The following is a 24,744-nucleotide window of genomic DNA, read 5'->3' as shown; positions in this document are numbered from 1 at the left end:
GCGAGGTGAAAAAAGACAGTACCTGGTGGGAAGGACCTGGGTGGGACAGGGGGCATGATCACCCCTCCAGTGGAAGCTGGCATGTAGGACACCTGCTCCCTGTTCTCTCCATCCAGACTCCAGCTGCTGGCAGCGTTGGGAAAGACTGGAGGGGGGAGAAAAAAAACATGTCAGCACACTGCAAACATGTCATGTACATGTAATATTACACGTTGTTTGTGAGTTACCTTTCTCTGGTAGGTTCATGTGGGGGTCCGCACAGGGCTTACAGGGGCTAACTTGCTGAAGTAAGGCACGCTGCATGTGGTTGTTCTGAAAGAAAAAAAAGAAAGCTTTTAAAATAAGACAAACAAAAAAATAAATGTTATATATACACCGTAATATATTTGTAACATTCAATACCCATTAATTCCATTGAATTCGCATTTTGGTATGTATTGCAGATTGATACATTGATGAAACTGTATATCTGTCCTACCTGTCCATTCTCTGTCATGTTGTAGTACATGGAGTTGTTGACCCTCTCACGATGAGACGGCAACAGTATCATCACTTCTCGGTTGTGTTTGGCCTTATCGGGCAAGGACGGAGAGCCTGGAGAAAGAAAAGACATGAAACCTTTCAACAACCCTCACTATATCTAACGGAGATGTTTTGTTGTCCTAAAAATGCAGGCATTTAGAAGGTCTTGTTATCTTGTAGTGTTCAAGGTTTAGAAAAATATGTGTAAGGCAGCTGTGATTGGTGACAGTCATAATATATTTATAGCTATACAGGGAGACTGTCAGGATACAGTAATTATCTTTTTAGTCTTTGATCCATCTGAGGTGAGACTTCTGCAGCTGAGTAACTTACCTCTGGCACTTGAGGGAGCGGAGTTGATAATCTGGGAAGAGTTGGAGCGGATGGAGCTCAGGCTGGAGGAGGAGGGGCTCGGCTGCAAACCAGAATATGTTCAAAAATCCTCAAAACACTTTCAAAGCAAATCATCTTTATCTGTCTTTTATAGGTTTTCTAGCAGAGGGGAAACTAATGATAAAATCGTATGTGCATTAATACAGGAACAAGAAAAGTAAGTATTATTAATGGTTTACATCCTGAAAACATTAGATTTCATGCCAGTTACACTTTATAATGCAGACCACAGATCATTTTTGTTTTTTGAAATCCTACCTGCATGTGTAATGCCTCCTCAGGGTGCTCCCCCATCAGGCCGTCGGTCATTATGACGAGGTTTCCTGCCTCACTCGACGTGTGAGAGGACAGGGAGGAGGATGAGTGACGGATTGAACCCTGCAGGTTCAGAGGGCTGCAGGACAGAGATAATGTTGGACAATGTATAAAAAAAAAATATAAAAAAAAATTAAATAAAAAAAAAAGGTATCTCTGTGTTCATTCACGTGTGTTTGTGTATCTTTCCCTTAAGAACCAGTGCAGCATTATTTCACATACCAACTTTAAACCTTTTAATGGATTCTGTTTTGTTGCCGCAGGATTACACATTTGCAATGAAGTTAAAGAGTTCAGTTCATGCTGCATTTGAGATTCAAGTCAAAGGCCTATCTGAGGTTTACATTGTAAAATAGGTTTAAGTATTAAAATTGCTTTGGGCAATGTTTTTATGTATAATGCACCAATCTTATGAGCCCAAATCTCCTGGTGGGACGTGCACATTCTCTGATGAGCAGTTTGGACAATTGATGCATGCAATTAAAAGATCTTTTAAGTTTAAACATTCCTCGAAGTCAATGTTAGTGCTGGGTAGATATGAGTAGGTATGCAGCACAGTTTAGGTGGTTAAAAATGTTGTCTGTGGCTACAGATGTGCCTGTGTGTGTGTGTGTGTGTGTGTGTGTGAGTGTTTGACTGACCTGTGTCTGTGTATGTGTTTGACTGACCTGTGTCTGTGTATGTGTTTGACTGACCTGTGTCTGTGTATGTGTTTGACTGACCTGTGTCTGTGTATGTGTTTGACTGACCTGTGTCTGTGTATGAGGCGCACACTCTCAGGGCTCATGTGGCTGTGGGAGGAGAGGATGCCTCTCGGAGAGTTGACACCTGGACAGCCAGCGGTGCCGAATCGATCCACACCGGGGACACCCTGCTGGGAGCCGACCATATACTACTCTGAATATTTACACTGCTCAGACATGCATTAAAACACTCACATAAACATACATTACTACACCATTTAAACATACCTGTGGCTGCGCAAAACCCACAGCACAACTCTCAGTCTGCCAAAGAGGCAGTGCGTCTGTTTGTCAACAAGAGCCATAGACTTTACATAAAGATGGACATTATAACAGTTCCACAAAAGACAAGCCAAAATGTCTCGGAAATTGATGCTGAAATCTTGCACTGGTGGCAACCAGAGTCTGTGCAGTAGTTACCGGAGCGTAACATCAATACCGCGTCTCCACCGGGCACGATTCTGGTTGCTAATGACGTCGCCAGCACAAGATGTTAGCGCCCATTTCAAAGGTACTTTAGGCTTCATTTTTTAACAGTAGGACAAAGTGATGACATGTTGTCCATCTTTATGTGCAGTTTATAGAGAGATGCCAGTTCAAACAGAAACATGAAAATTTGAGTCACATGTGGGTGTACTCACATGGTGTAAACCTGTCCTCATCATGTGGAACTGATCTACAAGCTTTTTGTGTAGAGGACGCATCTCTGGATGCACCAGCTTCTCGTGAACAGCCAGCCCCACTCCGAGAATGTGCACCTGTTGATGACATCAGAAGAAAAAGCACTGAACAAGATGTTTCTTTAGTTATCATGTAAGTGTATTTACCGAGAAGCTGCACACATGTTGAACTTTTTTTAAGTCGAGTCGGACCTGCTCCTGCATCAGATCCTTCAGATGCGTGATCCTCTCTGTATCCTCTGGGTGACTGCTGATGTAGTCCTTATCAAAGAAGGCCTGTAGTAGAGGAAGGTTCAAAAGATGAAGATCTCACGCAACATGAATTCATCATTCACCATTTTTACAGTTTTCCCACCCGCTGCTCTGCAGCAGTACCTCCTGATATCTGGCGATGCCTCCGTTCACAGCAGCATCTATGACGCCATTGAGGCACATGCTGAGCGGGTTGATGTTGCCATGATGCTGTCTGTGTTGGTACTGGCTGATCAAAGTCCGCAGCTCCTGGGTCTTATTCTCCACCACATAAATGGCATTCTCCAGAGGGCTCACCTCCACCTTAAAACAAACATAGATATTCAGTCTAAACTATGATAAATTATGGGGTAGAAGCATGCGTATATAAGCAACAATACATAAGTCATTCTGATCTGGAGTAAAGGGGCTTGAGAAAACACATCCTTCATCAGATAGTAAGTGTAATATTTGATGAGTGAGTGCGGTGAATGTTTGAGCTCCTCACCACTTCTCTCCTTTCCACCTCCGCCCAGCGGGAAATCCCAGGGAGAGGACGGGAGAGGATCAGGGTTGTTCTCTCAATCCACAGACTCTGTAAAACATGCAGGCACAGATGTGAGGTTATGCTGTCTTGCGTCAACCTCAAAACAGTGTTGCAGAGTATCATGTGGGTCAGATGCGAGGTCTGATCTCAAATTTGGGTCACTGTGTCAGAGGAAACTACACTATCATGCCTGGTCCAAGTCTCTAAAGCCCTGCAGGTTGTAAGTTTTCTAGCACTGTTAGCTGTACTACATACTCAGGGCGAGTAAAGTACCAACAACAAAAACATTAGGGATGAAATGTTTAACAATTGTGCAAATTTATTGATAATTAAATATGAAACTAAAGAACAGTAGCTTCTCAAAAATGTGAGAACATTCTGCATTTCTATGTTACAGCAGTGAGTGGGTTTACATGTGAAGTTTCCTGGTTATAATCAGATTTTTGGAGAATTCTAGTTATAGTTTGCACATGAAAACATGAGCTGGTTTCAGAAACTGGCATTCTGGCTTTAAGACACCTGGATGTACTACTTTGGATTCTGTGATGGAAATCGGAATACTGTGACATGTAAACGCCTGATCCAGGTTTGTGGACATGATTTGTTTGTACAGACCACAGCGTCTGAAATGGTGAAAATAAAAACACAGGTGTGCGCAAATGATCAGAAACATGGATACCGTCGTGATCCTGTATGCAGGGAATACGAATAACCAGATTTCTCACTTTCAACTAATAAACTATTGAGAGGTTAACTGACAATTACATGAATCACTGGTTGTAGCTGTACAAAACGAAAATTATGTAGTTAATTGCATTCCACCATCTTTTTTCAATATCTCAATCATTATATAATATATGTCATTTTAAGTTTGTCAGGTTTTAAGAAAATACATTTCTATTTATTTTGTGGGAAGCTATGCGTGCCTATGATTAATTTAGCTGTTTTCTTGAAATTGAAAACTTTTCCTCTTGACACATTACATCATTTTTCTGTGATTATGACAAATGTTCCTGCAGGTCAGACAAGGACTACGGGAATAGGGGAATAAGATACCATTACATACACTCCTAAACTAGCAAGTCATATATGAATGTGATATTACAATCACAATTTAATACCTATAGCAGATCAAATATACCAGGAAAAAACGTCTCAAAAATGATATGAGGTTATGTAACTGTATTATGGAGGGCTTGTGTCACTTTGACCCGATGCGATGCTGATGTGGCTGAAAACCAAATCAATCTGATCAAATCTGATCAAACCAGTAAATTCTTAATTAATAAAAACAAATGATGTTTCTTCAAAGTTGATCTTCAGTTCTTGGTTATGGAGGAGAGAAATACTCCAGATTTATTGCATCTAAGCATTTAGGGGATTTTAAGATAACACTGCTTAAAAACTGTAAGGCCTTTGCTTTGGCCACTAGGGGGTGTTACAGCTGCTTACATCACCTTAGCGCTTTGTTACATCTTTAAAAAAAAAACTGCATTAATAAACCACAGTTTCCCCAGAGTTGCATCCATGTCACATTTTTAAACCGTGTTGGATCTGAATTTAGTGTTTTTGCCAAACACACTTTACTGTGAGGCAGAACTGGGCCGAGTGTGCCACTGCTGGCTCACCGTACCCTGAACTCATTCTCGCGGTCCTTGGGCCCCTTGTGGAAAGGCCTGTCATAGTGGAAGCGGCTGACATTGTTTATGCGGTAGAAACTCTTGATCCTCTCAGGCACACGTTCCAGCTGAGGCACATCAGAGATGTCTGACACTGGAGTCACCGCGTAGATCTGCAAGTCTAGAAGCCGAGTGTCAAGGAAGTGACAGACAAGTCAGACGAACATGCATATTCAAAGAGGAGGAAGAGCAGGAGGGATATTCAAAGGAAATGCTTACGGAGAGGGTTTGTTTTTACTGTCTGACTCTGGAAATCATCCCCCACGTCGGGTTCAATGTTTGTATTTCATCTGTGATAATCTACTGTGAGAATACTAAAATGATTAAATTAGTAATCGTTTAAATCCAGATTAATGAGTAGCAATTTTAAATGTTAATCAGTTATTCAAGTTGTTTAATCTAAAAGCTAAAATCTGGTTCCTGCCTCTCAAATGTATCATTACAATATAAACATATCTCTCTCACTATTAAAAGAAATAACAGAACACATTTTTGTAAAATAACCAATTATCAGGATACACTGAGCGTCACTCTGCAGGATGGTGTCGTCCGGTTGGTTGGGATGCTGCATGGCGATGGCTTGTGGAAATTCTCCCAGCATCCTTTGCTGAAAGTCCTCAAGCCGTTCATAGTCATAACCCCGACAGACAAACTCCTTGTTCTATAGAGAGGAAGACGACAGCTGGAGCAAAACTGGCGGCTTTCATCTGGGAGTAGATGAGAATCTGTTGCACGTGACTCTTTCAGGCGTCAAGGGAACAGCAAAGTAATAAGGGAACTAGTTTTCCGGATTTAAAAAATTATAATTTTTGTACTTGCTTTACTGATAGTAATACTACTTTAGTTGCTTTCGGACAAGTAGGTAAAACAGTGTAATGGCTGTATGTTTGGATTCCCAATGCAGTGTTGCTAAATAAGCAATTCTAGCTGACAAAACATTAATTTATCATCACATTTTAAGTTGATAGGTTGAATTGTTAGAAGTTAGAAGGCCACATTATAATTCATTTGGACTCCTGTTTGTGGCCACTGGGTAAATGTCAGTACAATATTTACTCTCCTTTTGCTCTGTTTTTGGTCTCCAACAACTTCTGATTGAAATATTTGGCAATTTAGCTCCTAAAGGTCCTCTGTCCTCACCTGCTCGTTGCTAACTGACAGTCTGACTCTCCTTTAGTGCTGAGCAGGAGGTGAACGGATGGTTTTTAGAGCATTTGTGCTGACAACAGCTGCCTGCTGTATCCAAGAACTAACATTATCTGACGTCACCCTGCTGCTGCAGCTTGAGACCGAGGCGCTCTACCGACCATATGAGAGCAGAGAGTGAACCAAAACATTAAAGGTGGGGGACAGACAGCTAAAGTATGAAAGAAAACTTGTGAAAAAGTATGTAGGTGATAATTACCCTTGGTTCATCACTCACTACGAACATGATACACTGTCATTTAACACATTGTTATTGCAGCGTATAAAAATATCAATTATAGCTGCTTCAATAAAGTATACTGGGCATTGTCAATAACAAATTTCACCTTTAGAGCGAGTTATTTGTTTTGCACACATAACAGCAAATGGGTTTAATAAAAAGTGACACTCAAGCAGCTGTGGAAAAGTTTCTTTGTACTTTAGGATCATGTGACAAGAATTTCTGTCAATTTCATTCATGAATGAATCTGCCAGGATTGTCCTGCTTATAAACTGGTTTAGCTTACTACACTGCACATGGTTTTCACCATGCTGTTAGGAATGGACATTTATTCTTATTTTTTATCTTCAGTTTCCTCACTCAGTCTTCTGTCTTACACAAACTACCATAGCTACCATATCTCTTGCTGAAGCAGGGCAGATGCGTAAATGTGACGACAGCAGCAGAATCATTACTGCATCAGGGCAGAGAACATGAGACTAGATTTGGAGAGTCTTACCCTGAGAAAGAAAGGAAACTTCCTGCCATAGAAGCCCATTCGAAAGAATTCAGGTTCAATCCTCTGCTGTTCAATGATGTTGTCGTAGTAGGCTGCCTCCATTTTCTGTCACACAATAATAAACATGCAAAAGAGTCATGATGAATAATGATTTAATCACACACAGCTGAATGCCCTGCATTTCCTAATGAGTGTGGGCGTGCACAGGTAATTAGGACATTTTGTTTGAAGCAATACGCACTTCACACCACATAACAGCATGACAGTGACAGAGGGAGACGAGAAAATATCACCTTCAAGCATCACAGAGGATGCTTGTTTGATAATAACAGCTGAAACAGACTCTACTTACCCGTATCCAGCTGAGGCTCTGATAATCATATAAAGTCTCATACTGGAAAGCCAGCTCCCGGCAGAGAGAGATCCCATATTCCCAGCACTGTAGAGTCATATAAAGGAGATAAAGCATAAATGAAAAAAATAATGAAAGCTTAAATGATTATTTATAGTCAACAAAAATCATCATATAAATGTCATGTCATCACGCTGATGACTGTTCGTTTGAATAACAGTGGTTCAAATCATGTGTCTGAGGACTAGAAAGGTTTCATAGACTGTAATGTCTACTACTTGCACACATATTTACAGTAGGAAGACTAACCGAGACAGCTGACAAAAAAAAAAATACAGCAGTGTCCTAACCATGAATAGAATATATTTGAACGAAAGAGTCGCCAACATCATTTTGACAGCAGGAAAAAAAAAAAACTTCACAAGACTCTATAAGAGTCTTGATTTCCTTCTGAGTTATATTTATATTCCAAAGGTCAAAGCTTAGAGCAGGAAATATCATATTTAGACTGAAATACAGCTTCAAAATGTGTTGTAATTGGGCCAGTATAATGTCAGTCTTTCTTTATTCAAGTCTTCTCTTTCCAAGAAGTTGTATGTGCATTAACATGCATCTGTATTTACTTTAAACACTAATGATAATGTAATAGTCTTTTAAAACAGCAACTTGATGACTACTTTAATGGATAATATTATTTAAAAATATAATGTATGATTTTATTAATGTTACTTGACATAAGGGCAGAAATTCAAAGGACATAGGGAGGATTTTTGTGTTTTAGGTTTATTCTTAATTTATTTCTTAAGTATTAAAAGAGAAATGACACAATGGTCTCGTTAAACTTGCCATAGCCTGGCTGTGTTACCCGTGGTGGATATAAAGTAAGACCACAGATACAAGTTGCTCTTTAAACACATACAGTAAAGATTCCCGTTTATCGTAGATAAGCTTCAATGGTTGCGGCAGAGGGGGAAATCTGCACGTACAGAGCAGCTACTTATTGTTATTGAAGAACAGGGGTAATAAAAACCAGAGATGACAAAGAGTAAATGAAGGAGGCCATTTTTATTTCCTTCTCAGCTGCTCCCAGAGTCTAGAGGGCATGGTTCTCTCCAAAGCACAGGGACCAGTCAACTAATTGAATTTTGTGGATGAATGCCAGACAGGGAGGAGAGATTCTGGGAGGCAAATCCCTTTTGAACAGACATCTGACTCTCACTGAGTAGCATATATGGTGTGAACAAAGGCTAAACATTTGTATTTATGTTATGATATTCAGCTCTAGTACTCTTAACTACTAGTTAACTGGCTGTAGTTACTGTGATTTTACATATAAATCACATGATCATCTCATAAAAGAGGATACATTAATCAAGATTAAAGTACTCAACAGTGCACAAAATATTTAAAATTAGCTCCAACTCCACAAACTTCAACATGGAAGTGCTACATACACATTGTTGTGTAGCCTATATTGGTGATAATCAAATGTCTCGTGTTTATAAAACAATAATTTGTAACATTTCAAAGTAGCTACACTGTTATACTGTAGTATTTTACACTGTGGTATTGATTCTTTTACTTCAGTTAAGGATCTCAGTGCTTCATCCACCACTCTGTGTTGTAGTTCAATAGATACAATCAAGAGTAATTTATTTAATTTCTAAATAAAAAAAAAAATTTTTTTTAAAAGAGTGCAGTATGCGACAACTGGGGCTTGCATAAGATGTAAAACATGATAAAAACTTTGAGAGAGATAAGACTGCCTCACTCCCAAAGTTAATGAGGGCAAAATTTAATTATGCTGGGCAACAGCTGCACTGCAGATGAGAACAAACAGCCCCTTGTAAAGAAAAAAAAAGAAAGCTATTTAACATAATGCCACTTTCAGTTATCTAACTTCATTTATTTTGTGATGTGTCTCATCCAGCAAAACCTGCTAGTATTGTTCCATTATATGCAGTAAAGTGAACTTGGCCTTGCCTTCTTTTCCTCATTGTACTCAGTGTGTGAGACTCGCGGCGGGAAAGGTCAGAAACGATAGGCCTTAAACATTCCCATGAAATACTGACTATGTGGTTTGTGAAAATAGGAGGAAGAGACAAAGCTATAACAAATTCACTTGCCTTGCCCTTGTTGAAGTAGTGAAGGATTTTACGGCTCAGGTTCTCCTTGCGTTGCCACTCACTCTGACAAGGGTAATGGAGAAAATCCCTCAGAGGCCGGTCTTCCCACTGCAGCAGCTCCCAGTACAGCAGAAGGGTGAACGCTGCCTCTGTAGTCAGGAAAAAAAAAAAAAAAAAGTGTGATTACCTCCTATGTAACAAAGCTACAGATGTTAAACAGTGTTCACCGTCTGGCCTCAGTGATGAACTGGTTGCTTCTGGACATTTTGGGTCTAGTTTTTGTGGACAGATGTCGCACGACACAAAGCGCAGTCAGTGGGCGCAGGTTGCCCTGAGCGTGGTGACTGTGATCTGGTATAATGGTGACCAGAGGGGCAGAGAGCACCTGCACAGTTGAAATCATATCAGCCCCTCTTAGTCCCCATACAGTTCAGCTCAGTTGTTTGGAACAATCTTCAAGTTAAAATCATTTCTAAAAACGCCGTGTGGAATTGTCTTATTTTGTCTCAACAGTACACGCAGTTCTAAGTACCGAGAGTGTGATCTTTACAAATGTATCACAGCTCAGTGAGGGACAACAGACTCTCATACAGAAAGGAAAGGTTGTAAATGTGTACTGTATCCTCTGTCCTCACTGTGCACATATAGGTGTACAGCCACACAGGAAGCTAAACACACTTTTAATAAATGTTGAAGACAACTCTTTGCCTTTGAGGATTTTACTGGAAGCAACTACCAAAACAGTTCTGAACCACAAATTCAGCCAGAGATTAGTGATGAGATTTCATAAATCAGAGCTGGATCAAAGGTGTTGTAAACATGAGTTAGTGCAGTAATGAGGCAACTGAATTCACAAATGTACAAAGCTGTCAAATTAGTTACACTGTTTTTCATGCAAGGGAACCTTTAATGTTGATCACCAGCAAAAAGAATTAGCGGTAAAGGTTCCCTGTGGATCTTCAAACCTCTAATACCACAACAGAGCTTATTTTCTAAACGTGCTCCCTGTTCTGTGTGACTCATCCATGAACATGAAGACACATATGTGCACGTCTGCCAAGATATGCTGACATATGTGGCAGGAAGAAGACTGATGTTGTGGTTAAAATAATTCAAATTAGGGGCTATGCTATTGTTTTATATGAAAGGAAATGGATACACAGAATGGCCTTTTTAAGCTCTCATTGAAAGTGCAACTGCAAGATTAATCTAGTCAACAAGTCCACGAGAAAAAACAGTTATCCAAACAGCAGCTTAATTCTAGGTTGATGCTGCATACTTGTGTTGTTGCTGTAACAACACATTAACAGACAGCTATCACTAGCTTGGTTAGCAGTAAGCAGATCAACCAAATTCTACTAAATCAGAAATCAACCATCACGAAAAAGCTGCACTAAATAGAGAGCTCAATACAGCGCAAAATGCACAAAGAAAAAAATGCAGACAAACTAAGAAAACTTCTTCACAAGTCTGACAATATGTGTAGAGTTTAGAAAAAAAACAACATCGGCAAAGTCAGAAAAAACAACCGAAAACTGAAAAACAAAAAGGTTAGCAGCGGACACTGAAAAGGGATAAACACCATTACAGCATGGTTGTTGTTGCCATGGTGACCCATAAAGTTAAGCTGACCGTCTGACAGCAGCGAAAATGAGTTTACAAGTAAGTGGTTTGTTTGTTTAATCAGTCTGATTACATGATTCAGATATTATTCAACACATCTACTGTTAATCCTGCAGTGTTTCTGTATTTGGTTTTATTTCCTGTACCTGCAGTTCATTTTTGTATTTGGTTGTGTTTTCTCATTTTGCAGAATTTTCTCTCAAAGCTGTACATGTGACCGTTTATAAAAATTGCATTTGTTGTTTTCTTAGTTTGCTCATTTTTTTTTATTATTTCGATGTGTTTTCATATGTTACAGTTCTTTAAGCTCTCGGGGACGCTGTAGTAATAAGAAGAGTACCTACAGATGATGCTCCAGAGAGAGACGATGTAAAAGATGTCTGTCAATATTTGCTTGGTCACAGATCTGACAAAATGGTGCATGTAATAATGTCTGTTACGCTGATAAGGAACACTGTCAGCAGCGGTTGCTACTAGCAACAGAAAGTTTGACTAAAAGCAGTCGCTGGTGGAAGAATGTGTGTGTTTAAGTGCTGGATTGGTTTGAGGCGGAGGTGGAGAGAGAAGGAAGAGGAAAAGGAGGGAGGTCAAAAAGGTGTGGGAGGGGAATTACTTGTGTATTTACACTTTAAAATAACTTTTAATTCACCTGAAAGAAGATTTATTTTTCCAACATGTCCCCAATTTCTTAAATTTTAGTTTTTTCTCATCCTGTTTTAACTACACTTTTTTCTATTTTTCATGGTTTTTACTGCGCTATTATAAATGTTAGTCACCAGCTTTGTATGTTAAGCACTTTGTGTTGCAATTCATGCATGAATTGTTTTATATAAATAAATATAAATATAATAAAAATAAATTCTACTGTCTGTAATATTGGGTTCCCTTCACTGTTTTGACTGTTAAAAAAAAAACCCCAATTAAATAAAACTGTTTTGTCACAGTATACCGCAATGCACTATCCACCACTACATACTGACTGTTTGTAGATTTAGAAACAAGTTGTTAAAATAGATTTTGATGAAGTTCATAGTCAAATATAGTAGCTGAAATCATCAATCGATTGACAAAGAGCTGTTTAAATATTAGGATTTGAATTTACTGCTTTTTTATCTTATGAGATGATAAATTGAATATCTTTGTGTTACAGTGTGTTGATTTTTTTTTTTTAGGAGATTATGACAGACCTCTTGGACAATTTTATCACATTTTAAAATAAAACATGATTAGGCGAAGAGGCAGTTTAATCAATAATGGAAACAATCATTAAATGCAGTACTAAAATAAACAGTGCAACAACATGAATTCATTGGAGACATTTTGAGCTGAATCATATCCTCTGACGTTTTTTTAATCCAGCAGTGATTCACAGAACAAACCACATGTGCAATCACACCCAACTCTGCAGGACACTAAAATCTGTTTTAATTATCTTCCCAGCTGCCTGTTGTTTGTTTTATGTAAGTGATGAATAAGGTTGGATTCAATTAGTCATATTTGGCTACATTTACAACAATGAAGCCACCACTGCCAAAAATGTGAGTAAAGCAAAAACACTTGAGCCATTTCCACAGTTACATAAGCCGACAACTTCTTTTGCTTTCCTGTTGGCGTGACTGAAAGTGGCATCAACAGAATGTACTGCAACCTCCTCTGTTTTCTGATATGTAAAGGACAGAGGTGATATAAATCCTAGAATTACAACGCACATGAAAAGAGCAAGTGGCAGTGAAGACGGTCAAGCAATAGTTTTATGTTTTAATGGTAAATTACCAACACTGATGATTATCATCATTCGACGTAATGTCAATTTAGCCGAAGGTGCCTCTACACTCTTGTGTGATAATAAGCTCCCAGGCCTCTGTTTTCAGGACACCCTTCTTATCTACTATCTTCCTTATCGGTGGCTAAACAAAGAATCCAGTCTGCTATGATAAAGTATCGCCAGCTTTTATAAGATGTTGCCCCAGACTCTTCTTTGGACTGCTGAAGGCTCAGCTACTAAAATTGTTTGCTAAATAGAAGGCTCATGGACTGGATATTATCACTGTTAAAAACTCTGCACTTCTGTCTTCTTAGATACTCTCATTCATAACACTCCAATTCGGGATAAACGTGGGCGTAGCTAAGGTGAGAGGTGCGGGAAGTCCCCAGGCTCCGTGTGGAGGACCAGCTAAATTTTTAAAAGAAAGGAGATGTCTGTCAAAAACAATCTGCACATATTCACAATGTCCTAAAGGTGCAGTCAAGTTGAATTTTACAAGGCAAAATCTGCCTGCGTGGTGAAGCTGAAACAAGGTGGGATATGAAATAGTGAGAGCTCACCTGTTCCTACAGTATAAAATGTAGGTAGCTAGTACTGCTAGCAGGCTAATAACAACAGCCCTCAAAGTTGTAAATTATAGAGCGTCATTTATCACCTTACACTGACTACACAGCCGAGCAACATCCTCGCTTCTCTGCTGCTGGTGGCATTTTGTTGTTCAGTCATAAAACTACAGTATACAAGGTTAGTATCTCAAACTGTCTGGACATTGAAGAGCCGCATAATCTTTTGTGTCAAAGTCAAATCATTCTGAACTCTGCAGGGAGCAAAGAAAAGCAAGTTAACTCATGTTGAGAAGGATATCAATCTGACACCATTGCTTTCTCTATTGTATCTATTCTACTTATTCTCAGGTGCCTTTATTAGTAAAAACCAGATTAAATGGTATGTGCACGCAACAAAAATAACACTTTGTCAGTACAAAGACCTGACACCAAGGACCATAACAGAAAACGTTCCTGTATCTCAGTTACCTGTGAAGTCCTCTGCTTGGAGATGTAGGTCACACAGCTTGTGGATGTATCGGATGTACATGTCCTCCTTGTTGACCTCTGATTTGTAGAAGTTCTGGTGTTGAATTAAAACGAAAACGAGACGTCAGAATCTCATTCTTATGTGTGAATATATTCATGAATGTGTTTGTTTAGTCCAGATTAAAAACTCTGTCATGAATGTCTCACCATGAGGTTGACGGAACCGCCAATTTTCTTGTTCTCCATCTCATCTCCTTTCATGCAGTCCCTACAAATAGAAGTTTCTTTTTTTGTCATTGCTCTGCAATTTATTGACATAAACCAACAATGTTAGGATGTGCAACTTCATTTCAGCACACCTGTAATCCAGTAACCGCTCCACGAGTCTTGTGACTGATGTAACGAATGAGATTCCCGTTTCTCTCCAGGTCTCCTGCTCAATCTTCTCCAGCAGGCTGCACAGAAAATACAGTAAAAGGAGGTGAGAACAGGAAGTAGATGGACATGAATCAAAAGGTTTCTCAAATGTGAAGACGCAACACCTTACCTCGGATATGGACCAAACAGCTGAGTCCTGGGGTGTGACAGTCAAACAAACCAGATAAGTATTTTAGGAGGAAATCCTTAAAGAGCAGCTTCACTTTACATGCTCACTAAACACAGGTTTGATGCTTACAACAAGCTGAAGAGCTCTCTGTGGTTATCATCGCCTTTCCCATCCGACACCATGCTGTCAAGTTTATCCATCAGCTCTGCTTCCACCTACACGTACACAAACACATTCAGCCAAGAGATGTGGGTTTGTTACGTGACAAAGAGCTGTTCGTTAACACAGCACACAATCTGTAATTCACATCATAATAATGCCATAATGACCTGTTTGAAGTTGCCGTTTTTCCTCTGCTCCCAGTCCATCATGTCATGGAAAATTGGGATCATAATATTTCGAACCTCGGTCTGAGGCACCAGGGTGACACCGAGGAAGGGACCCATCATGCCTGGGATGAAGTGGGGCTTGTTGTCACCTGGATTACAAAGATTCATACTGACATGACGACTTTATTTTCACAGACTTCGTAAAATTATGAATGCTGGTGCTTCTCTATGATACATGTATGTGTGTGTGCATGTGGGTATGACGCACCTAATTTCTGCCACATACTGAAGAGCTCATACGCCATCATGACTCTCATATCTCCGTGCCTACAAAGAAAACAGAGGAAAAAGAAGAAATGGAGAAAATTTGATAAATAATTAACACAGCGCCTGAATGGGATGTTCACAATAAATATGCAGCAGTTTCTTACTTGTCGAGGACTTTCTTTCTTTTAGCAGGACCAATCGCCTCCAGCTGCAGACTGGGCTGGTTGATGTACAGTACAGTGAGGCTGAAAAACGAATTCCACACCTGACACACAAAGAGAAATACACAAAAGTAAATAAATGCCACACTTAATGATATAATCAAGAAAAAAACATACAAGATTTTGTGGCATTATGGTCTATCAGGTTTCCTAAATTCTAGCCACAGTCCGGACACACACCTTGAAATCAAAGTCAGCCTCTGAGAAGTTCTTGTGCAGCGCCGGAGACAGAAACTGTGTTGTCACTACGATGATACTGCAGAAAGCAAACATCAGCTTACAAAATGAGCTACGTGCCAAAAATAGATGAAAAAATTTGCAACACAAGCGTCACCTTCAGAGCAGGATTATCAGAAGAGAGCCTGATCTAATGGTTGGCTGTATTCCCTTACCATCTCTGGGACAAAAGACTGCATGACAGAAATGAAAAGCAGACTCACTGACTAGTTAGAAGCCGCATGACACTCCAGTCTCGGGGGAAGATAGTCAGTTTCATCAGATTGCGAAACACGCAGAAAATCTTCAACAGGAACTCCTGCAGAGAAATAGAATAATAAAATGTCTTGGTATGAAGTAAGCAGGCCACAGAAAAAAATTATAATCATCCTCAGCTCTGAGGCTCAGAGGGTTTCCCACCTTCAGTTCCTCCTTGCTGTGGAAGTTGTTGAGAAGATGGTGAAAGTGGATTTCTGTCATCTGTCGGAGCAGAGAAAGAAGGCAGGAAACATACTCCCCCTGCACAAAGAAAATGACAGATACAATAATACAGACAGTTTTATCAACTCAAAATACAAACAAAATTTCACTATTTTTCTTGCACAATAAAGAGCCATTTTGATTGGAAGCTCACCGTTATCTCAGCAGTGCACTGGGGACATCGTTGTCCTCTGGACGTCTCCACAGAGTGAGATTTGCTCATGATGGACAGCAGAGTCTGCAGCAGCACATCTAGCAAGCTTTCCACCATCATCTCCACCTCCTCCTGAACAGAAGACTCCTAAAGAGCAAGAGCAAGTTGAAGAAAAGCAGAGGAACAACAAAACAACAACTGCTACTAATTGGGAATGCCTCTATTTTTAAATTTGGAAGCTACTTATTCAAAAAGGGAATTTTCCAACACAATCTTAGCCTTTTGGTTGGTTAATAAGACTTTTAGTCGTATTTGTTAAATATGCTTATAAAACAGTACCATGGAGCTTGTCTTGATTATGGAAAAGATGCTGGTCAGAATCCCAGAACAAATGAGCAGCTCCCTCTGCTGGCGAAGATGCAGGTGGATGTGATGCAGAACCACGGGCAGCAAAATACTACGAGACTCTAAGGAAAAGAAAGGAGGAAACATAGTGAGGACGAAGCTAACAAGGACTGTCTGCACATAATGCTTACATTTATGGACTGCTGTTGTTTGTTTTGTTATCTAGATAAAGATATTTTTCTCACCAGGGAAGAAGAAGAGGCGACTCTCAACTGTACGAGCAATGGACTGCAGTTTGACTACATCCATAGACTGGCCGATGTCCACTGTGCTGGGCATGCTCCCTAGGGTGCCCCTGACATATTCGGCTACCTCCTGAACAGTGAACATCTGCAGCAGCTCATCAAAGATATCAGGGAAACTGTTCAACAGTGCTGCCTTCGGAGGAAAACATAGGACACAGAGAAGCAATTTGTAGTGCACGTATGTAATAAATATCTTGTTTCAAAGAAGCTACACACAAATATAAAAACAAATAATACAGCTTGTAAATTTATGAAATTGTCACAGACACAAAACAGACAAAACCCACAGCCACAGAGTGCATCCATGATGTTATGTGGGAACACAGTTTATCGTTTTTAGAGATGCAGTTTCGCCAAATTTGATCTCAAATACACTGTTAAATAGTCACGTCTAGACCACTCACTGCATATTAGTCACTTAACAACACATCATCCTGTTTGAGCAGCCTGGTGGTTGCACAGCGTTTGCAGCATTGTAGAACCAACACAGGGGGGCGCTGTGACTTACTTAGAAGGCCGAGAGCCCAGGAGCCTGAGCACAGAAAGGCATGCAGCTCATCACACCCCTAAACTCTCCAAGATAAAGCCGAGGATGGGTCAATAATGGGGCGAAGGATTGAGGCATCAATGTACAGAGTGTACATAAATGAAAAGCAAGACAAGAATAAGAGAAAATAAGTTGACAAACAAAAAATGTATGGATGAAACGTGAATGCAAACTAAGACAAGGAATAGAAGAGAAAATAAAACATTTTTTGACTGAAAATAAATAGGACCGCCGAGCAGGTGACATGCTGCGGAGCAGTAGACGTGAAAATATTTGTCATCACTGTCTGACCTGCGTGAACACCAGGTTCTCTGAGCTGCGGCTGTCCAGACTCAGGACGAAGCGGATCGACTGGAAGAGCTCTTGGATGCTCGCTCTGAACTGCTCCTCCTCCATCCCACAGGTGGCTCTCGAGTACAGGATACGAGACTGGACGATGAACTTGAACAGGTACTCCAACGCCTGAGGTGGTTGTTGGAAAGATGCAGCCAGTCACATACAGTCAGCTGACGTGCACATCATATTGTAATATCAGCTCTCTGACAAAGATCACCAGCTGAGTACCAAATCAATACATAAAAGAAATGTTTCCAATGAGGCCTCATGTCAAAATCTCTCTTGACAAAGGAAACTCAAAGAGGACATGGAAATACTGCACTCTATACGTCAATATCTTGAGAGGTTTTTTGATAACTTTCTTTCATTAGGTTTTCACTCAGCAGGGAATTCACTTCCTGGGGCCTCATGTGGTGTCACATTACTTGTTATCAGCACTTCTGTTTGACCGTTTCCTTATGGTGGGCTAATTAATCCCTGCTGAAGGAGCCAGGGCAGAGCCAGAAGCAAGTGAGCGTGATACTTTACCCTCATGGCTTCCTGTATGTGGTCCTGCCGGACGACCTCGGCTGAGCGGTCCATGTACCACTTCAGACATCGAATCAGCTCTCTGCAGACAAATTGTTTGAAATTGAGAAACTTTGGAGGCATCTACACTAACTCACACAAAATAACTGAAAAGAATTGGGTAAATATTGTTATACTTGTATGACAAAGCTCCAGCAAAATGGTTTTGGATGTAGGAGTCCATGACAGGTCTGAAGTGGTAGAAACGGCTGTCCCTGAGCAGGTTAATGATGAACACCTGTGCACACAAATACAAAAGGTGTTACACATATTTCTGCTGCTTGGAAGTCAAAATACATATTTTAATTTATGTGTACAGTTCTGTTCCTTTAATTTTCCTACCAGAGACTGGAAAACCAGTGGCCCGTATTTATCAGTGTTGTCATCTAAAAGACAGAAGAGCGTATCCAGGACATCTCGCAAGAACTGTGAGTGAAAAACAAAGAAACAATCTCAAAACAACCATCACATTAAAGGCCTTACGGCTGACTAAAATAGAAACAAGGGAAATAGAAAAAAGGATAGCCCGTTTATCCAAAAACATGGCAATAAAACCTTATTTTATTCTGAGATGATAATGTGCTCAACAGTCCCCAACACAATTCTACTAAATACTGCAAAAAGCGTAAATATATTGTGAATACAAAAATGTGAACAATTTCTGTCATTAAAAGATAAGTACTTAATCAGAATATCAATAATACTAATGGCAATTTAATCAAGATACAATCACAGTATGAAAATAAAACCAATAATCTTCACACTTCAGTCAATTAAAACTTAATCTCACAAAATGGAAAATGTCTTTTCTTTCTCAGTCTAAATACTATAATGGTGGGAAATATTTGTAAAGGGTAACCACAGGATTACACAGTAGGTGAATATTCTTCATATCCTTATCATTGTTAGACAAATATTATGACAACAGTGACCTTGACAATTTCCTCTCCGCTGATCTGACGAAGTCGACCGAGGATGTCCAACACCCTGTCTGGATGGGCCTTCCAGTTCAGAAGAGCCAGAAGGTCCACTGAAAATTACAATCAAATCACACTGAGTTGAACTGAATCCAACAGGAATATAAAATCGAAGAACAGAATGTGAGGTGTTAAATTACCATTTTGTGTGAGTTTGGTGGAGCAGAGGATCGTGGAGACCCAGAAGGTTTCTTTGGGGCTTCTCTGGAAGGGCAGGTTGGCCGGCAGATTGGGGCAGCTGTTGAAGTCCTCCTTGCAGCAGGGCAGGCTCAGGTACAGACCCTGGTTACTGAAGGTGGCATTTTCATCACACTAGAGGATGAACACAGGAGGGATGAGATAGATTCATCAATGTTTCAGTGACAGAGTGCTGCTGCACCAATGTCATGGGACAAAGAGCTGGAGTTGTGGGTAATAACCGGTCTGATAAAACAGGGTTTTTAAAGGGTGCTTTCATGTTGGTAACTGGCCTGGGAGCACAGAAACATTTGAAGGGCTCTTCTCACTCTGCAGCAAAGTGTTGCTCGGCTGCCACTGATGAAGTGGATGTCCACACCGTTACGATACAATATGCAAAATACTCAGAGGACTTAAAACTTTAAACATTCAACATATCAATATCATTCTAACAAGTCAACATTATTGATGATTGGAAAATATATTGCTAGCATACTAAAATAATGTTGTCATGTTAGACAGATAGAGGTATAATGTTGTGGCTAGAAATACCTAATCCCTGGGTTTGGCACTCTGTTTGGAGCTCTTTCCTCTGCAGATTTGGTCACAGAAGATTCCGTGACCATGTTTATAGGAGCATTAGTGTCCTTGTTATATCTGGTTTATTGGAGAATCCTGTTAATGTGCTGCACTTGTAAACATCACAACCTCATTTCAGAAACTACGACAGGATGTTTAGGCTTCAAACTGTTTTTGAGAGACCTGGATGTGATACCTGCAAAAGAGACAAATAAACTGCAGCATGTTTCTGAGCATTCTCAGTCGAGATCAGTTGAGAAAAGACAAACATCCACCTCTGGACAAAACACCTTGTATGTTACTGATGGATCACTCATCCAGGGCTGCTCAGCTTTCACACAGTGGCTACATGTTTTGGTGAGGGAGAGGAGAAAAAATGATGGTGCATTTCTTTGCATGTTATTGTGGCCAATGATGAGAAAATGCAATAATGACAGAAGGTAACTCCCAGGATGTAATGCCACCCCAAAAATAACTTTAAAGTAATTTAAATTGCAACGCTGTCTGTTTTGCTGTCTTTGGCGTGATAAGCAGTAATAGCAGCTGTATTTTTGGACTTTACTTCCCAGAGATACACCTCTGTGTCCTGTTTGACGTCAGTCAATTTGCTTCACAAACAGGTTAGTTGAAGAGCTAGCCTGTTGCGTTAGCTAATAGAAAACTGTGTAAAACTTGAGATTTTTCCTGGGAAATATTGCCAACGACACCAAGCTCATTTAATTTATAATACTGCAACTGTAAGGCCTTTCATCAGAGGGCCACAGGCTCTATCAGAAATGTGGTAACTCATTCAGCAATAGACACTGACTTAACAGACATTTATTCAAAGGTAAATCTTTGAGATTATTACTTTAAATGTAAAATCTTAAAAGTAAAAGACACAATAAAATGTGTCTTAAAACACAGTCACATTATTAAAATTTTTAAGAGACTAATCTCTACTTGAAAATGACAAGATTTTGCTACAATGCACCATATATCTAATGTGTGTGTGTGTGTGTGTGTGTGTGTGTGTGTGTGTGTGTGTGTGTGCGTGCGTGCGTGCGTGTTAAACCTGATCCTACCTTGTACACATAGAGCTCATGGCTTTCATCTGACAGTGTGGTCCCATCTTCTCTCATCAGAGGAGTGAAGGCAAAACCAAACAGTTTTTTCTCCCCTTTATCTTTAGCTGAAAGGAAGCGCACCATAATATCATGCATCAGATGCTTATCTACACACTACACAAACGACACACACTTGTATAGCCCTGAGCATGATCCAATCTGTCCTAATAAACTTGTGCACTGAGGGCTTGACTGCCACTGGGATGCATTACTGACTCACTGGAGCAGTGTCTGAACTCGAAGCGTAGGTGGGACCCTCTGAAACGGTCTATGGGAATGGGCAGCTTGACCATCTCACTCCAGCGAGGACTGTTGTTGTGATACAGGACAAACGAGCGATATTCACAGGTGTTGGGCTCACCGCTGCCCAAACTGATGCAGTCCTGCAAAGGAGAGGATGCGTGGAGGGAAAGTTACGCTCGTCATTATTCATATGCTGATGATATGGCACATAATAACTCGTGCACATGCGTCATACTTTGAGTGTGTCCCCGTCGGCGTAGAGCACATAGAGCGTGACTTCGATGTTCTTCTGGACGCTCTTGCCACCCCTCTCAAACTCGCCCCGCTCCAGGGTCAGATACAGGTCATTGCGTGTGTCACCTAGGACAATTACACAGAAGAAACTCAACTTAAAGTGCAGCTCCACGAATTTTACTCATTTGTGTCAGTAAGCAGTACTGCCACATGGAGCTGCACGAAATCCGGTTGCCTCAAGTGATGTCACTTCAACGTCAACTGGGTCTTTAAATGCCAACGTAAAAAATTGAGAAGTGTGGCGTTAAGCTACGTTAGGCAGACACATTTCAGAAATTCCCCAACCAAGACAACAAACATGTCCCAAGTGATGTTTATAGGTTATAATGTCCATGACCGCCTCTGCTCCACAGATGAACTGTGAGTGGTCAACATAAATTAAGCCTCTGTGTGGACTAAGATGTGCACAACACGTCACAGTTCTTTTCAAGGCGAAATGACCCCGCTGAGTTGTAATACACTGCAGCTCTTGACTGCCTCAGCACCTTTTGCGAGGTCAGTGTTTAATGGAATAAATATCAGTGGCAACAGTGGAGGAAGATATTGCAGTTATTTATAAAATCAGATTATAGTTATTTATATCGAAGTCATTTCCTTGGGGACAGATGACTCACAAGGAGTGATATTGGAAGGTATTTCAGGCTAACTGGAAAGAAGCTGGAGAGGAGAGGAGAGGAGAGGAGAGGAGAGGAGAGGAGAGGAGAGGAGAGGAGAGGAGAGGAGAGGAGAGGAGAGGAGAGGAGAGGAGAGGAGAGGAGAGGAGAGGAGAGGATTATACATTCTCAGTAGACACGGAGCACAGCAATGTCAACTGATGAAATATTCCGAAATAAACACACACCTCTCCCTCTCTCTGTCTTTGACTTATCTTTGAAGGCCTCTGCTCTCTACAATGTCCTCAAAACCTGATCTACATGCCGATCTCATGCAAACAGGGAGCAAAGAACAGAAAGTCTATGAAATACCAGCGGAGGAATAAGTACTCAATCCATTATTTTAGTGAAAGTAGCAATACTACATGACAAGTGGAAGTCTGGTGATCAAAAGTACAAAAGTATCTGAGCTTAATAAGCATTGCATTTGTACTGAAACTGGTGTATTGTTACATATCACATTATTATAAGAGACCTGCTGTTGGGGTGGAGCTAGTTTTAACTACTTTATATAGATGAACCTGAAAGTGTAATTTAAAGGAACCATCTGAGAGGTGTGGAGGAGAAATGTCTCTTTGGTTGAACTTAAAAAACTTGCAGACATCTAAAATATGGCAAGAGGCCACACGTGTTGTACAAGAACTACATGTTCAGCCCCGTATCACACAAAGGTGTATAATACAACCCTCAGTCCAGTAGAGGATACAGTGTCAGCATGATGTTTTGCCTTGCAGAGGCGTGGAAAGTACATGAAGCTATGACCAGGATCGAAGAAGCAGGTCATGTGACAAAGCACAAAGCGTGATGAAGTCTGAGTAGGGATGATGTCGGGGGCAGTTGGATGGAACAAAAACAGGACTGGCTGTTCTTTGAATTTCTGAGAAAGGAAAAGTCAACATGGATTTTTTTTTTTTTTTTAAAGGTACACACATGTCGTAACAAATTTAACTTACAAACTTACATTAAGTAATTATGAGACGTGCGTAACTTTACCTAATACAGAATTATTTATTTGAACCCACACAGTGATCTTTTTCTGACCCTTACAAAGTAGTTTTTGGTGCCTAAACATAATGCACTTGACTTTTTACACCTTGGTGAGACAAAACATGACACTGAAATGTACCCTCTAGTGGACTGACAGATGCATTACACACTTTGGCGTGATACTGGGCTGATATTTTATAAGCATATTCAATGGGTTTCAGTTGTAAAAAATGTAATCTGTAGAGTAATAAGTAATTACAGTTTTGAGATGGATGAAGTGCATTAAAAAGTTGAGTGATGTTCAGAGGGATAAAGTAGTAATAATTGGAAGTCAACATTTTATCTAGGACAGTACTTGAGTAAATAGTTCATTTCCACCACTGTGAAATACAAATCCAACACATGCTGTGAAAGACGCACCGATTTCCTCGTTACCTCAGCCCCCTCTGCTCTCTCCTTCATCTTTCTGTGGCTATTTGTTATTGTTTCCTCTCATTCAATCCTCTCTTTCCTTATATCCTTCTTGCCCTATTCCTCTCCTCCTTCATTTGCTTCCCCTTCACTGGGATCTGTGACCTTCCACTGTTTTCATTATTCCTCCAAGCCATCTGGCCTCTGATCTGAACCTCTTCTCTGAACCTCTCCATCCCTATTAGTGCCTACTACTCTTTGCCTGCTTACCTGGCAGGATGACATCTGGGAAACCCAGTTTGCGTGTAAGTGCCAAGGCCCTGTTGAACACAGCCTGGTTCTCCCGTCTGATCTGCTCCAGCTCACCTCGCAGCAGCTGCAGGGAAATGATGAGGCCTGGGGGCAGGAGCGAGGGGGTGGAGGTGGGCACATGCGAGTGTGTGTAAATGGAGGCGAAAGGGCGAGTGAAGAGGTGTGGGGTTGTGGGAGGAAGGAGGAATGGAAGGGAAGAAAGCACAAGGACAAAAAAGAAAGGAGATGGGAGAAAGGGAGGGACAGAGGGGTATTTAAAGGACATTAGTCAGAATGTGGGGGAGGAGAAGACAGACAAGAGAGAGAGGATGGAGAGACGTGATCAGAGGCAGAACACAGGGAGGGAGGAAAAATGATGGTGTGGAATTATGCAAAAAATAAAATAAAACAAGGAAAAATAAGAGTTCTGCACAAATCTAGTGACATATTTTGTGAGGCATGAGTCATAATTTAAACAGTGAGATGCTGGTAAAAAGACAAGTCATAGTGAAAGTTCACATCTTGTCAGAGAAGCTAACACTGGCTGAGCCGATATAGCTCAGCATTCAGTTACATTATTTTTTCTCCTTCAGGTGTTTATTATCAAAGTGACAGTTAGTAACAATCCTGTGTAACATAAAGGAATAGTCATTGTGTTTTACGAATATCATAGCACAGTGTACTTTCTGGAGTTATAATGGTAAAATTATTATTGATCAAATCATCGACGGACAATATTTGTTTTTGGATAATACGGTGAATTAGAGCAATCGTCCC

The 24,744-nt window shown here is 40.4% G+C and overlaps 1 protein-coding gene across 3 annotated transcripts in view; it reads right to left on the bottom strand.

The window, feature by feature from the left end:
* The window catches only part of LOC138636439 (dedicator of cytokinesis protein 3-like), a 52,385-nt gene that overhangs the window by 4,074 nt on the left and 23,567 nt on the right, over positions 1 to 24,744 (bottom strand). Inside the window, exons 14-52 of one of the 3 annotated variants that reach the window (XM_069724460.1) lie at positions 23,947 to 24,072; positions 21,567 to 21,691; positions 21,309 to 21,471; positions 21,047 to 21,153; positions 19,367 to 19,538; positions 19,182 to 19,279; positions 18,592 to 18,675; positions 18,387 to 18,487; positions 18,211 to 18,292; positions 17,638 to 17,808; positions 16,740 to 16,932; positions 16,489 to 16,616; positions 16,150 to 16,296; positions 15,936 to 16,034; positions 15,740 to 15,834; positions 15,480 to 15,555; positions 15,243 to 15,343; positions 15,080 to 15,138; positions 14,812 to 14,960; positions 14,612 to 14,697; positions 14,483 to 14,509; positions 14,295 to 14,390; positions 14,143 to 14,203; positions 13,936 to 14,029; positions 9,514 to 9,662; positions 7,388 to 7,474; positions 7,036 to 7,140; positions 5,630 to 5,771; positions 5,065 to 5,231; positions 3,393 to 3,479; positions 3,029 to 3,208; positions 2,846 to 2,929; positions 2,615 to 2,731; positions 1,980 to 2,122; positions 1,174 to 1,309; positions 856 to 937; positions 479 to 594; positions 228 to 312; positions 23 to 145 (exon numbers count right to left, since the gene is read on the bottom strand). In XM_069724460.1, the coding sequence (XP_069580561.1) occupies positions 23 to 145; positions 228 to 312; positions 479 to 594; positions 856 to 937; positions 1,174 to 1,309; positions 1,980 to 2,122; positions 2,615 to 2,731; positions 2,846 to 2,929; positions 3,029 to 3,208; positions 3,393 to 3,479; positions 5,065 to 5,231; positions 5,630 to 5,771; positions 7,036 to 7,140; positions 7,388 to 7,474; positions 9,514 to 9,662; positions 13,936 to 14,029; positions 14,143 to 14,203; positions 14,295 to 14,390; positions 14,483 to 14,509; positions 14,612 to 14,697; positions 14,812 to 14,960; positions 15,080 to 15,138; positions 15,243 to 15,343; positions 15,480 to 15,555; positions 15,740 to 15,834; positions 15,936 to 16,034; positions 16,150 to 16,296; positions 16,489 to 16,616; positions 16,740 to 16,932; positions 17,638 to 17,808; positions 18,211 to 18,292; positions 18,387 to 18,487; positions 18,592 to 18,675; positions 19,182 to 19,279; positions 19,367 to 19,538; positions 21,047 to 21,153; positions 21,309 to 21,471; positions 21,567 to 21,691; positions 23,947 to 24,072 (4,443 nt within the window). The remainder of the gene's footprint in view (positions 1 to 22; positions 146 to 227; positions 313 to 478; positions 595 to 855; positions 938 to 1,173; positions 1,310 to 1,979; positions 2,123 to 2,614; positions 2,732 to 2,845; positions 2,930 to 3,028; positions 3,209 to 3,392; positions 3,480 to 5,064; positions 5,232 to 5,629; positions 5,772 to 7,035; positions 7,141 to 7,387; positions 7,475 to 9,513; positions 9,663 to 13,935; positions 14,030 to 14,142; positions 14,204 to 14,294; positions 14,391 to 14,482; positions 14,510 to 14,611; positions 14,698 to 14,811; positions 14,961 to 15,079; positions 15,139 to 15,242; positions 15,344 to 15,479; positions 15,556 to 15,739; positions 15,835 to 15,935; positions 16,035 to 16,149; positions 16,297 to 16,488; positions 16,617 to 16,739; positions 16,933 to 17,637; positions 17,809 to 18,210; positions 18,293 to 18,386; positions 18,488 to 18,591; positions 18,676 to 19,181; positions 19,280 to 19,366; positions 19,539 to 21,046; positions 21,154 to 21,308; positions 21,472 to 21,566; positions 21,692 to 23,946; positions 24,073 to 24,744) is intronic. The other 2 variants (XM_069724469.1, XM_069724478.1) reach the window with 2 other exon arrangements.

Source organism: Brachyistius frenatus, unplaced genomic scaffold (assembly GCF_029030835.1).
Source record: "Brachyistius frenatus isolate BFR_SWC_R1_liver_20210118 unplaced genomic scaffold, ASM2903083v1 Contig_6, whole genome shotgun sequence".
Classification (NCBI taxonomy): domain Eukaryota; kingdom Metazoa; phylum Chordata; class Actinopteri; family Embiotocidae; genus Brachyistius; species Brachyistius frenatus.
This window is presented reverse-complemented; position numbering and strand designations above follow the sequence as displayed.